At 39.9% G+C, this 14,880-nt stretch overlaps 1 protein-coding gene across 1 annotated transcript; it reads right to left on the reverse strand.

Annotated features, from left to right (window-relative positions):
* Nucleotides 1-3,508: 3,508 nt before the first annotated feature.
* LOC134083369 (uncharacterized) lies at nt 3,509-11,568 on the reverse strand. The gene is made up of 8 exons (XM_062539700.1): nt 11,552-11,568; nt 11,127-11,190; nt 8,618-8,947; nt 7,477-7,737; nt 5,886-5,973; nt 5,381-5,423; nt 4,858-5,123; nt 3,509-4,494 (listed from the first exon to the last, which is right to left on the reverse strand). The coding sequence occupies exons 1-8, from the start codon at nt 11,552-11,554 to the stop codon at nt 4,440-4,442; spliced, it is 1,110 nt and encodes a 369-aa protein (XP_062395684.1). The 5' UTR covers nt 11,555-11,568; the 3' UTR covers nt 3,509-4,439.
* Between the last annotated feature and the right edge of the window lie 3,312 nt (nt 11,569-14,880).

The following is a 14,880-nucleotide window of genomic DNA, read 5'->3' on the forward strand; positions in this document are numbered from 1 at the left end:
GTGTGTCAGCAGAAGTGTGTATTGGTGACTGGACATTTGAGTATGTGGGGACATCGTCAGGGATTGTGGGTAGTTCAGCGTTGGCATAGACGGTGTGAGATTTCTTGGAGAGAAGATGGAGACCTGTATCATCAGGAATGTTTGGGGGTGACTGGATAGTGTAGTAGGTAGGGTCACCTGCATTGTCTACCTCTGTATAGTTGCATCTTGAAGTCAGATTCTCCTCATAAATAGCATCTCAGATTCTGACAGAGACAGAGAAAAGACCAATAAATCATATGACATCAACTTTGGCCACTGTATAGGTGATTGCACAATTAAAAAAAAAAAGATATGTTAAGTCTATTATAAGATACTTTATGTACAGGGTACAATTTCCTGAACATTTGTTTAACATCTAAATTACTGTAATGCATTGTAACACAGTCCATTCATCACATAATTGATCATATGAACACTCTATGCATCAAGACATCAAATATCATCTTTTCATAATTATGACATTTACTCACCTCTGTTCTGTGGTAAATCACTATGTTTGATCTGTCTGGAGAGCAAAAAGATACTGTTTTATAGTGTGTTTTATAGTGTGTGTGTGTGTGTGTGTGTGTGTGTGTGTGTGTGTGTGTGTGCACATGCGTGCGTGTGTGTGTGTGTGTGTGTGTGTGTGTGTGTGTGTATCTGTGTGTGTCTATGTCTGTGTAGGTGGTAGGAGGGATTTCACTATACCTACCCTGTTTCCCACTCCAGCTGTGTTTGTAGCACAGGAAAAGGGCAACTGCTAACACCAGCGCTGCTATCACCACCAGCGCTACTATCAACACCAACACAGCTGTCTGCATGTTCTGGACAGGATTCTTTGTGACATCTGTGGGAACAATATACTGTATATTATATATATTTATTACACGGCTCTTCAGAGTGCTGCAGAAAAATTCCATTCACATGAATGGGCCTTCCCAACGTTCGCAGACCTCTGTTAAATCTATATAATGACCGCTGAAAGTATATAATGACCGTCCAACTGACACCCAAGTGTGTATTTTACCTGCGATGAGGCAGAGAGATAAAATGAAGATCTCCTTCATTGTAGAAGTTTGCGATCATCAAATCGTCTTGGTTTAGCTGGTGTTTGTACTGCTGCAAACGTGGGTGGCTCTTTTCCTGTTTGTTTGTGGCTGTATCTTAAGATGCATCCTGGCCTGAAAACACTCGTCATTTGTCTCTGCCATCTTCTCCCTCTTACAGACCAGCATTAACCCCTCACTGTCTGCTGTTTTACATTGAAAGCTCTTAGAGTCTTACACGCACTGCGGTGAAACAAGATGCAATTCCTCTGTTGATGGTAATTATGACCGCCGCTAGCGTAGCTAGCGAAGCGGTCATATAGTTGTTGTCAAAGTTTTTTTTTTTTTTTTTTTTTATTCTTTTTTCCCGTCATTTTTCGTCAACGATTCCCGGGACACATACACCCTTACACACACACACACACACCTACACACACACACACACACACACACACACACACACACACACACACACACACACACACACACACACACACACACATGCACACACACATCTTTGAGTACATTTTGTGAGACCACCGGAGCTGAGAAGTGAATGTGTGTGATGTCCTATAGCCTGTGTGTGTGGGTGCGTTTCTGTGTGCCCATCTGTGTGTTTGCATGTGTGTATATGTGTGTATGTGCATGTGTGACACTGCCACATAATTTAGCATATAGGAGTCACTAGGTTCGGTTATACAGTGAAAATAAATACTGGTAGCCTAAGTGCATTTCCTATCTTTTTTGTTTCCATCCTGTTTATGTCCCTGTTTACCTGTATTGTATATTTTATTTATGTGTATGCACGTTTTCGTTATGTTATGTGTGGTGGAATTGATCAGCTGGGCAAACTAATCAGCTGATGCGCCAAATTTGAAAGACTTTAAAATCGCGGAAGCAAGGGAGAAACGGGGCGCTTATCACGTACAGGGAGACCATTGGAGACCTGACGATTTCGCGTCTGTATGTGCACAGAAAGCTAGTGGTGGAAGTAGCTAAATACCACCGTTCACCGGACTCGAGGACTATTTGGAAGCTGAACAACAACTGCTGTCGCTAGTCTACGTTACGCCGGTGAGACTGCAGTTCTTTCGTGACCCGGAGTCATCTTTTTCTTTTTCCTTCTAAAGACTCGTCGTGGGTCATGATTGCTATTTCTTCGGATGGATAATTAAGACGGGTGTCTGGATTCATCTACTATCACCTGGGATTTGTGGATTACCTTTTTCGTTTGGGAGCATCCAAAGTTGCGTCACGGATGCGCATGTTCGGCCTACCGGCTGAACAGGCGTGCGCGCTGGGAGTGTGCTGATCCGAGGTGACGTTTCGTGTATGGAATTAGGATAAATTAAGAACTTTTTGGACTATGAGCTGTAGAAAAGTGTTTGAATGAGTGTGTGCAAAATATATGTTGAAACTCGACTGACGTTTTCTGCTTGCCTGCTTTCTCTTATTATTCTGACCGGGACATATCAGTATAGCCAGATCAAAGAAATACCCAATTTTAAGTAATAGTCATATTTATATATAAGTCTGATTGTTACACATGTTCTGTGTGTGTTCTCTTTCTTTCTCTCTCTCTCTCTCTCTCTCTCTCTCTGTGTCTGTGTTATCTGTGTGTATTCTGTGTGTGTTCTCTCTTTCTCTCTCTCTGTGTGTGTGTGTGTGTGTGTGTGTCTGTGTGTGTGTCTGTGTGTGTGTGTGTCTGTGTGTCTGTGTGTCTGTGTGTCTGTGTCTGTGTCTGTGTCTGTCTGTGTCTGTGTCTGTGTCTGTGTGCGCATGTGTGTGTGTGTGTGTGTTATCTGATATTGGAGTGACAGTGACGGCAGAGAACACAGTGAACATATACTCAGAGACACATTAAACACACACACAAGCAGACACACACTCACACTAGACAGAGAAGCACTCATACACAAAAGCAAGCGCACACATGCACACACTCATTTACATACATAAAAGTTGCAGTAGGGATGGAGTAGGCGATGGAAACACAAGCGTGATTGATATTTGCGGAGAGAATGTGCAGGACTGAGCGGCGGTCATATTGTGTATCGCTTTGCGGTACATCTAGTTTTCTACCGAACAGCCCTAATGACATCCAAATATCTATCAATATGAAGCCTGGGCTTATTCTTTGAAAACAGCAATTCTGTGTCTGTGTGTGATTTACTGTAACTGACCAAAAAAAAAAACCCAACACAAAACAGATGATCCTTGCATTACACATTTACAATTACAAATTGAAACTATAGAAGCAAATGCAGATCTATCTATAGGTAAAGCAAATGTGTAATGTGATGAAGCTGATACAAATTAAGATTTAAAAAGAAAAGGGGGAAATGTAATGAGTCAAAGTCAATTCAACCAGATTACCTGCAGTTAGCAGGGATGGGAATGAGTTAATGAGCTTCCTCTGTCAGCTATTGATAATGGTTTTAATGTCACAGATGTATGAACACCAAGTCCACCAAGGTAATGGAAGAGACACCAAGTACAACGTTTTGTTCATGATTATGTACATCAAGGGATGAAAGAATGTTGGATAGTTATCTTGCTTGCAGATGATTTAATTGTTGCAAAGCCTGCTTTGTTTAACCATTGTTTACTATGGTTGTTGTGATCAATAGAGCACTTCATAGGTGTCATAAAACTGGGGTAAGCTGAAATACGAATAGATTGAGAAGGAAAAATATTTTGAGATCTTAAGGCGAGACACAAATTGAGATCTGTTTCACAGCATGAGTACAGTTCACATGACACCATTCATTCAGCGTGATCAGATTGGGGTGTTGGGGCCTGTTCAGTGTGATCAGATCGGGGTGATGGGGCCTGTTCAGTGTGATCAGATCGGGGAGTTGGGGCCTGTTCAGTGTGATCAGATCGGGGTGTTGGGGCCTGTTCAGTGTGATCAGATCGAGGTGTTGGGGCCTGTTCAGTGTGATCAGATCAGGCTGTTGGGGCCTGTTCAGTGTGATCAGATTGGGGTGTTGGGGCCTGTTCAGTGTGATCAGATTGGGGTGTTGGGGCCTGTTCAGTATGATCGGATCGAGGTGTTGAGGCCTGTTCAGTGTGATCAGATCGGGGTGTTGGGGCCTGTTCGGTGTGATCAAGGGTAGAGAAGGAAGGGTAGAGATTGCAATGGTGCTAGTAGTGGTGGACTCTGTGTGTGTGTGTGTGTGTGTGTGTGTGTGTGTGTGTGTGTGTGTGTGTGTACTGTCAGACTGTGGGGTCATGAATGCAGAGGAGGTCCTCAGGCTTTCTAGCTAATGATAATGATCAGCATGATGATGGCAATGATGATGAGGTGGATGAAATTGAAGATGATGTTGCTGCATTCCAGACTGTGCGGTGTTGGTTGCAGACGGCTCCTCAGGAAACATGGCTATAGATCACTGATGTGTCTCCTTCTGGTTGCCCCAACGGACTACAGAAAACATAAAACATAAAAATCAAGAGGAAAACCAAGAGATCCATCACAGACACTATTTAACCCTACAAACTTATAAAAGTGAATAATTATCCATTATGACCACTAGATGGCAGTAGTGTGTCACTTGTTGGACAAGTGATTGTCAGTATCCTACAGTATCTGTCAAAAAACTCACAGCCTTGCGTATTGAGGAGAAAATTACTATTTGTATTACTTTTATTGAGTTGTCCATCTGTGGATCAAACCTTTATTTTAAATGGGATGGATAATTTAAGCACTCCTAGCTAATTAATCAGCGATCAATCAATATTATATTATTGGTGTACACCAGCGACTATCCAATGGCCAGACACTCACCTCATTGTTCCCCTATTTTCATCAAACTGGACACTGGTGTACTGGACGTCCTTCTCCTGACCTCGTGCAGTCTGTCCAGAGCTGTGGGGCTGGATGGTGGAGTAGTGGCCATCATCCTCCGCACCACTAGGGGGAGCAGCAGCTCTACCCCGGCCGGCGCTCTGGAAGTTAATGTTGCAGTACTGACCATCATCCTGCGCTCCTCCTCCTCCTCCTCCTCCGGCGGCATCAGCCCTGAGCACGTCACTGGATGTTGCCCTCTGTTGCTAGCCGTGTGGGGAAAACAAACAGACAAACAAACAAAGAAACAAACAAGCAAAGTTTTGTAAAAAAAAGCATATGTTATTTCATATGCATGTATTTATTTCATCATACACATTTGTAATTTTGGATTTATATTTTTTGTCTGGAACCATCAAATCTGTGTACATAATTTCATATGGTTTATTAAAGAAATATACTGTATGGCATAATATGATGAAGATTTATGGCTGCCAGTAAATGGTGGATTTGAATATCTCACCTCTACGTGTTCTCCTTTTCTCTCTTTGCGCCTCTTGCGAAACCTAATATGATTAAACAGAACGTTAGACACATTGAATTTACATATAATCGTGGTATATAGGCAGCAGTTTTATCCAAAATGAGTGAAATATGAGGAACGTCATGAAAGCAGACATAATGATGGCAATAAACATGAAGGGCAACCATAAGAAATAATCAAGAGAAATGGCAGAGAAGTGGACAGTAGGTAAAAAGGTGTATGGTAAATATCAGACACGTTGAAAGAAGAGCATATTGTGTGTATTGTGGATATACAGTGGAGCATGTTGTGTGCATATTAGGTAGGAAAAAACGTACAGTGAGTGGATAGTGGACAGAGAGTACAGCATGGTCATTGGAGTGTGGGTAGAAAGAACAGCATGGTCAGTGGATAGTGGGTAGAAAGAACAGCATGGTCAGTGGATAGTGGGTAGAAAGAACAGCATGGTGAGTATGTGTATTTTGCTCCTGTCTTCTCTACCCACCAGACCCAGGAGATGGCACAGAGGACGGCAACAGCTACACACAGTGCCACAGCGATCAGCACATTCATCACGGCACTTTGGTCACCTGCTACAAATGGAGAATAATTGAGCTCATTGAGATTAATACAAATCAAACAGGCTAATAGGCCTGAAAAAGCACCATGCCAATCTCTAGCTATGGTGAAGGGTATGTGATGATGTGGGGCTATTTTAATTCCAACGGCCAAGATAACTTTATCAGGATGCATAATATCCTAGATCCATGAAATAGTTGGCCTTTAAAAATAAAGATCTGCCTGCCCCTGTTAACCCTACTGTATGTGTCTAATTCTCATAGGGTTACATAGGGGGGTCAAATACTTCCTTCCCCTTAGCATTTAAGGAAGAACATTTATTTATTTATACATTCTTCAATCACAAAGAATGGCATGGTATCAAATACATGTTCTCCCCACTGTATATCTATTTACCTATTGCATCTGCCATCTAATGACACAACTTGGCACTTTGCATGCTTTCTCATGTAGGCTAGCTCACCACTTTGAAAGCTAAAACTGACATATGGGTCATGACTTCACGTACATGGGAAATTGTGGGTTCCAAAGCCAGACCAGTTAAGAACTGGCAAATTAATCATTGCACACGATCCACTTTTGCTTAAGTAGCCTTTCAGTATGGTACAATCTGTTTGTATATTATGTCAATGTCAATGTCAATTTATTTGTACAACACTTTAAAAAACAACAACAGTTGACCAAAGTGCTGTAAAACAAACGATCAGACAATCAAGAAACATACACAAGACAACAGTGGCAAGAAGTTTAATTATGTGTAATTAAAAAGTGTTTCAGTCGTCTCGGCTGTTGTCGAAATGTTTGCGCCCAGTATCCAAGGGGACTATTCTCAGCCTTATGTCTTGTCACTCTGTTTCGAAGGACAAGGGGTAGGTTAGGGGAAGAGGAAGAATGACAAATGGGATTGGGCCTTGGGGTCTGTGGCATTATGAATGAAACATTATGCTTCCATAGAATCTGGGCACTATAGTGTAATAAGTTAGTCTTCAATTTGTGTCTTCACAAGAGAATATTTAAAACATTTAGTAAAACAGATTTCCTGCAGGGAAAGATCCATATTAATTCAACAACACTCTAATCTCCTTGATTCCTGAGGCTGACTCTGAAACTCACACTCTGAAACTCTGTTTCTCCAGCTAAATGGATAGAGTGGCAGAGTATAACATCAGCCTAACTTAGTTCAAATGAGTTGAGAGTGTCGTTGGTGGTCATCAAACTCTTTATTCTTGTCCAGGTCATCAATGCAACACAAGTTCAAATTCAACTTGTTTGGGTTTTGTTTATTTTGGTCCATTAATTATTTACATTTTTAACTGAAGTGTATTTCATTCCATGTTAAAAATGTAACATTTAACCATAACACCATATTGAATTTACAAACAAACAATTTAACACTCATGCATACAAGTAGGGCATGTACCGTACAGCATGCACGTGTAGAATGTGCTCAATCACTTTGATGGAATGCGCCTAATCCTGAGCCATGCTATTACATTAGAATGTATCTCTGTACTTACGCTGTACATTGAGTCTGTAGGGTGGAGATGAGAGATCCTCATGTCCTTTAACGGCACAGGTGTAGTTGCCCTCATCTTCGGAACCGACTGGGTGGAGCTGCAGCTGGTTGTAGATGATCTGATTCTCTTCTACAGGGTGTCCATCTTTACTCCAGATGAATGAAGGGCTGTTGGTTAGTTTACAGGTGGTGTTGCAGGTGAGAGTGATGGCATCCCCCTTGGTTACATTATTCGTCCTTTTAGTGGAAACAACTTGGAGGTCTAGGAAGCAGAATGATTTGGATAGTAAATCGATGAAAAGCGAAATCCCCCTGACAATATAAAGGCACTTAAAGGGATAATCCGGAGTGAAATGCACTTTAGATCAATTTTTCGGACTATTGGGTGTAAATACGTCGAGTTGACACCAAAATCATGTCATTCGTATGTATTTTGAGAAAGTTCGAGCTCACCGTTTTTAGCCAAAACTCGTTAGCCTGGAGGTGACGCGGGCATGTCATTTCGCCGCTACAAAACGCTATTTTTATACCTCTTCTACTGTTCCAAACAACACTACACTAACGTGGTAGTGAGTAGAGGATTCCTAAAGCCAAACCGAAGTATCCCCACGTCTTTATGTGGTCGGATAGAGAGTCCAGAATGAATTTAATCGAGTCCGTACCTTTCCGGAAATGTTAATAAAGTGTTGTTAAAACGTTGCCAGCTGCAGCAGCGACATTTCCGGAGAGGTACTGACTCGATTAAATTCATTCTGGACTCTCTATCCGACCAGTGGGGATACGTGGGGATACTTCGGTTTGGCTTTAGGGACCCTCTACTCACTACCACGTAAGTGTAGTGTTGTTTGGAACAGTAGAAGAGGTATAAAAATAGCGTTTTGTAGCGGCTAAAGGACATGCCCGCGTCACTTCCAGGCTAACGAGTTTTGGCTAAAAACGGTGAGCTCGAACTTTCTCAAAATACATCCGAATGACATGATTTTGGTGTCAACTCAACGTATGTACTCCCAATAGTCCGAAAAATTGATCTAAAGTGCATTTCACTCCGGATTATCCCTCAGGAGATCATGCCAAGTTGCACAATCATCTATTAAACTCATCTAGAAGTATAAATCATGATGTAAAGATTGAATTCATATTACCTGTGACATTCACTGAGATCCCTGGTATTCCTATCCATCTTTCTTGACAATTGCCTTCAATCCTAAAATAGTACATATACTGTGCATCTTGTTTGGTTAGTTTAGTCATAGACAGAGAACACTGACTTTCTCCACAGTTCACTTTGACCCTGTGTTTGTACGTATTGTTCTTAGATAAATCAACAGGTATATGAGAGTCTTGGTTTATCCAGTATTTATTTTTAACTTTACATTTGCTACGGTAGGAGCAGGACAAATTTAGTGTTGATCCCTCCAGAGCACAGATATATGTAGAGTTGTAGGTGACATTCCATGTATCGCCATGAACCCCTAACATACACAAAAAAACAAAGAAATACGGATAAGAGTTAAGAAAATGTGCATTCTAACCAGAAATCAGCTGATGACCCACCATTCTTTTATAATCACTCAAACATGTTTTGTTGTAGGTGACCCAAGACTTCTTCATAACAATCATGAAAGAAATTGCTATGCTCTAAAGGTAATACCAGTGATTACTAATAATAAAGCGATTAACACATGTACCTTCAGAAGATGCTTTACTACACGTCCTCTTAACCCTCATGTTGTCCTCAAATTTTACCGACGTTCGTTATCCTTGGGGTCAATTTGACCCCAGCTAACAAAACTCTCAAAAAATGAGTGAAATTATTTTTTTTACCCAGTTTTTTTTGTAGTAGGTACTTAACAAGAGTGTAATAACCACCATCAAAAGCCCTACAAAACAATCCCACCCCCCCAAAGGGGTTATGAACCCTGGAACCCTGGCTGGCAATATGGCCAATCCAGTGTCAACAGCCCAAAGGCTGAGTTTTTGGACTTTTTCAGACCTGCCAAAATAACTTATATGTAATATGTACTTGTTTATGTAATAATGATAATAAGTACATGTTCTCATACTATTACAATAATAATATTCATTTTGTGTCAAATTTTCATTTACCTCATGTTTCATAAAAATGGGGTCAAATTGACCCCAATACCACCAACGTAACTATTTTTTTTACAGGACATTGGAAACATATTTTTGTGCAAATTTCATGTTTACTCTGTTGTACCCTTCAAATGAGGAAAAGTCATGAAACTTGAAGCAAAACAAAAAAAGTGAACCATATATTTTAGGATGTTAAACACTGCTTGGGGTCAAATTGACCCCAAGGACAAGATGAGGGTTAAAGGAGAATTCCGGTGTGATATTGACTTAAAGTGTGTTGAAACATGATACCGATGCCGTGACTAAATATTTTTGCAGGGATAAGCTGATGCCCGAGCAACTGCTATTGAAAACCTGTTTTAGCATTGGCAAGCTAGTGGAGGATTATACTAGGGTGAAAATAGTCCGGAGCGATAGCCTGGAGGCTCTAATTTACATTATGATGAATATTCTAGTGGAGAGGAGGTGTGTTGTGTTCATAATCTTTGTCCAATGAGTAAACCTGTCAATTTGGTAGTTACAGCTACCTCATGATTATGATGACTGTCAGGTAAACTAATGAAAACAAGTTGCCTGCAATCTTCCAGATATAAGTGGAAGTAGGTAGCTATGGTTAGCACAACAGTATTGTACATTGCTTGAATCACTTGAGATTTATTTTAATTGCAGTTGAGAAGTAACTACAGTAATTGCATCCCCAAGTATAAGTGTGCATGCTAACCAACTTCTCTGCAGATGAGGGACAAGTATGATGAAATAAATAAGAAACCCTGATATTTGTACCAATATCACTACTGTTAGCCTACTTACACCGGGTTGTATATAGTACACATTGCGACATACACCAGGGTATGAATAGCAACCACTTCTAATTATAGTCTGGTACAAATAGTTTACCAACACTTTTGCAGAGAAGGGGTTATTACTTTCCACCTTGTTTTAATAAAGAGTATGATGGAAAACAAAAATAAGAAACCCTAATATTTGTACCGGGGTGAAAATAGCCTTTGGCCATCAGTAGGCCTACTTACAGGGTGTAAATAGCACACATTGCTATATACAAATAGCATCCACTTCTAATTATGCTGTGGTACAAATGGCATACATTGGCATTTGTACAAGAGTGTAAATAGCCTTTAGTTATGTATGCTGTTGGTCTGCATGCTTTTCTTTTGATGCAACATCAGGGTAAAGTTGCAAAGTTGTCTGTCTGTACACACTAGAAAATTATGTCACCATCAACACTTTTTTTCCCTATCTGTTCTGCAATGGCTGACATGAAAACAAGAAGTGTCTGCACTCTCCTCTTTTGGTTGTCTTGTGGCATTTGCAAAGTTGTTGTTTCCCTAAGGTCTCCTTTTGCAATGTAGGCGGAAAACTCATTTTGTACGTTTCTTTAGAATAAAATTGTTAGCTAGATCAGTGTATGTTAATGTATGTACAGAAAAGCAAGTTGTAACAAATAACATGCTGGGATTGTAGAAACAATGTGATCTTCAATAATAGTATAATATGAGGAATTCTTCATTGAGCCCTAGTAAAGTGAGTACACACCATTATGTGTTAGCAAAAGCAGGAAGATGAAGGGCATACACTCTGTCATTAATGATCCCATATCCTGCATGAGGAAAATAAGAAAGTGAACAACAGACAAAAAAAATGTGGATGTGGTTGTTCAAATGTATCTAAAGGCCTTACATTTACAATCCATTCTTTGTTATTTAGCAGACACTCTAATCCAAAATAACATACAATTAACAGGGATAGTCACTCTTAGAACAAATCAGGGTTAAGTCCACTTGGATCAATACAAACATCTGGTGTTGAATTTGGACACCCACATTTATTACCACTAATCCATCATCACCACTGGCACAAATATATGTGTATAGTCATGAATGTATACCAACCGCTAGAAGTTAATTCACTTTTCTAAACATGTCCAGCAACATAATATGAGAGCTGCACGCGACACTCACCATGACCGTGTCGTTGATGACTGTGGTGTTCTGTTGGTGACTCCAGCACAGTGACGTTAATGACTGTAAATGAGGAGGCGTGTCCTGCACTGAGGGGGCGTGTCCACCTGCCTTGGTTGTGCCAGTGCAGTGTGTGGTTAAACAGGAAGTTTGGTCTTTTTGGTCTTTTTTTTTTGCTTACCCCTTCCTGTCTTCCCAGACACAGCAACTTCTATATTTTAAGTATTCACAGTTGGGCAACTATGGCAATGCCCTGTAAGTCTGTTTCGTCATCTTGAATGAAATCTAATGAAATGGGTAAGACTCAGTTTGGAAAGTTACAATATGAAAATAATAATGAAGCAAAGTAAAGCAACAACTTGGTACATACATACATTTCCCTTGACATGTGTACTGTATCTCTCTCTCTCTCTCTCTCTCTCTCTCTCTCTCTCTCTCTCTCTCTCTCTCACACTCTCATCACTGTGTAACATACAGTACATTGTGTAATTTATATGTCATCATCCTTTGTAGAAACACTGCTGTTCCAAAGTAGCAGACATACTGGACAGTTTGAGTTATTTTCTCTTCATATATAACATCCCCTCTAACATATGATGGGCTTGCTGAGAGGATGTGGGTGTTATGCTTTTCCATCACTGCTCACTAGAGGGAGCTGTCCCTACACAAGCCAAAGTCCTTTGCCTTAGAGGAAAGCCATATGCTAAAAACCTAGCCTGCAGTTTAGGCTTCATATTTAAAATTTGTTTGAGAAAGATTAACCAGGTGAGTCATTGTGTGTGAAAATACACAATGACTCACATTTGACTGTAGCACTGAAGCACTGAAGCACATTTAAATGTGCTTCAATCAAGCACATTTTTCTGTATGTGTGTGCAATAGTGTGTGTGTGTGTGTGTGTGTGTGTGTGTGTGTGTGTGTGTGTGTGTGTGTGTGTGTGTGTGTGTGTGTGTGTGTGTGTGTGTGTGTCTGTCTGTGTCAGAGAAAGAGAGAAAGAGAGGCCCTCACTATTTTGTCAGTTTCTTCTCCGGACCACAAGAACACTAGGGCAAAGACCAAACAGCTTACTTTTTCACATTCGCACTGCCGCACCTACAGTCTACATCTGTGACAGATATAGGAAATATTAACCAATGTGTGGTGCATAGATGCAATGTGCTTAACATAGAATTCATAAGCACAAAGAGACAGTCTGACAGGCAGATGACAGATGAAAGGTTAAAGGGGACATAAAGAGCCATATACACACAAGGCCTCTGAAAGCCCCACAGAGCCAGTTTCTACTGTATACAGTACATGTACTGTATCTTATTTCCCCTCTTACTCAATATGGCAGCTCTCCTAACCACTGGGCCTGAGTCTTAAAAAAGATAAAGCACATCATAAAAGCATCAGATAAAGATAAAGCAGTAGGATGCTAGACTTTATTCGTACCAGTACCCATTTATTTTCCACAAATAACGTTGGGAAGTTCCGTTAAAGGGCCCCAGTTGGACATGGTCATGTTACTGCACGAAAAAAAAAAAAAACAAAGCAATGTACGTAGTGTACAATGGAAAGTCTTCTGGGTCTTTCGCAGCCCATGGCAACTATGTGTGCATCTTTGCAGCACCTCTACTACTGACACGTCTATGGTCGTGCACAGAAGTGAGTGAGTGTGTGTGTGGGGAGGTTGGCACATCTATATTATGTATGTGATACGTACTGTTTAAAGCCTGACCATGTTCCTCTTTCTGTCAGTCTTCTGCTTGTTTATGGTTTCAAAGTGACGCAAGTCAGAGTGACTGCGTGGAATTTGCAACATTTCTCTCACTTCTTTTTTTCCCCTTGTCTCATTATCTTGTGGCGTGAGGTGGCCTCAGCTCAAACGCAGCTGTAGGCGCATAACTCGGTAGCACTTTATAATAACCATCCGTTATAAATGGTTAATTGATGCTTTATTTTGCAACTATAATTAAACATTTAATAACTTAATAATAATAAATTAATCATTTGTAGATAACAATCAATGATTACTAAACACATAACTTACACATACTTTATTATCAGCTTATGAAAAAAGAAACAATTTATTTATATTCAACATACTAAAAGATATCTGTTTAGTGATAACTTGATTTCAGCTTATTTTATATTAGTAAGCTACATTATTATTGCAAATATCATATTATTAATAATGATATATTGAGTTATTGTTAATGATTATAATGTCGATTGTAGGCCTTTCCATAGCCATATACACAACACCTATGCATATTACATAGGTCGATTAACTGTTGAACTATAAATTATGTTCTATGGATTAACAGCTAGTTAGAAAAACAATTACAATATCTGTTTTTCAGATGGCTATGATAAAGTTGGGTCTTAGTCTTTTATTTGTTAGTAAATCATTTGTAAACTATCTAAACATTTAAATATCATTCATTGATGGGAAATGCCTTGCATCAAACCTTTTTTGGAGAAGAATTTGGATGGCTATTATAAAGTTGCATCTTAGTCTTTTACATGTTGATAAACAATTTGTAAATGATCTAAAAATGGCAATCAATAACTGGAATGCAAAATGAACACAATGTTTATTTGAAGTTTCACCAAAACATTTATGAAAGTTGACAAAACAATAATCATGAATCAAATCAAAATGGACAACTTCTGTTTACATTTCTTGGCAATGTCTTGGAGTAGGCGACCCATTGCTATGTTTTCTGGCTAGCCATTCATTCAGGCTAACAAGTCTTCTCCTCTGCAACCGCCATCGTCGTCAGGTTACAGGCGATTTAGTTTCACCTTCTAGTTTCCTGATCTTCCCCGACCTTGTAAAATGTCTACTTATTCTTTTTAATATTTCGTGTCTGAGATAAATGACAATGGAATGTAATTAAATGCGTATTTTCTTCTTATAAGTCCACATACTTCGAGTTCATGTCACTAGCAACTTGTTAACAACAACATAACCTGACGAAAAAAGAAAGTTTAGACACCCTCAGACGTAGTTTCCTGAATTCATTGACTTCAAAATAAGAGTTTGAGATCCCTCTCTTTGGGCTCGCAACTCGCTAGGTTGATTTATAATTTGAAAATTTTATAATTCATAGCATATTACTGGAAACCAACCATGGTAAATGTAGGCTGATAAAATTATGGCAAGACAGTATCATCGGTCAATGCTTGTATTTTGTATATTGATGTTTCCCTCCACTCTATTGCTGCTGGCTTCACAGCTACCAATGCACTTCTGTTCTGGCGCGTATTTTATGGCACAAACTGGAACGCAGAGATGGAATCAAAATGCCTGGTTTAGCAAGGGAGGTGCAACTAATTGAAAG

This window comes from Sardina pilchardus, chromosome 1 (genome assembly GCF_963854185.1).
Source record: "Sardina pilchardus chromosome 1, fSarPil1.1, whole genome shotgun sequence".
NCBI classification, from domain to species: domain Eukaryota; kingdom Metazoa; phylum Chordata; class Actinopteri; order Clupeiformes; family Clupeidae; genus Sardina; species Sardina pilchardus.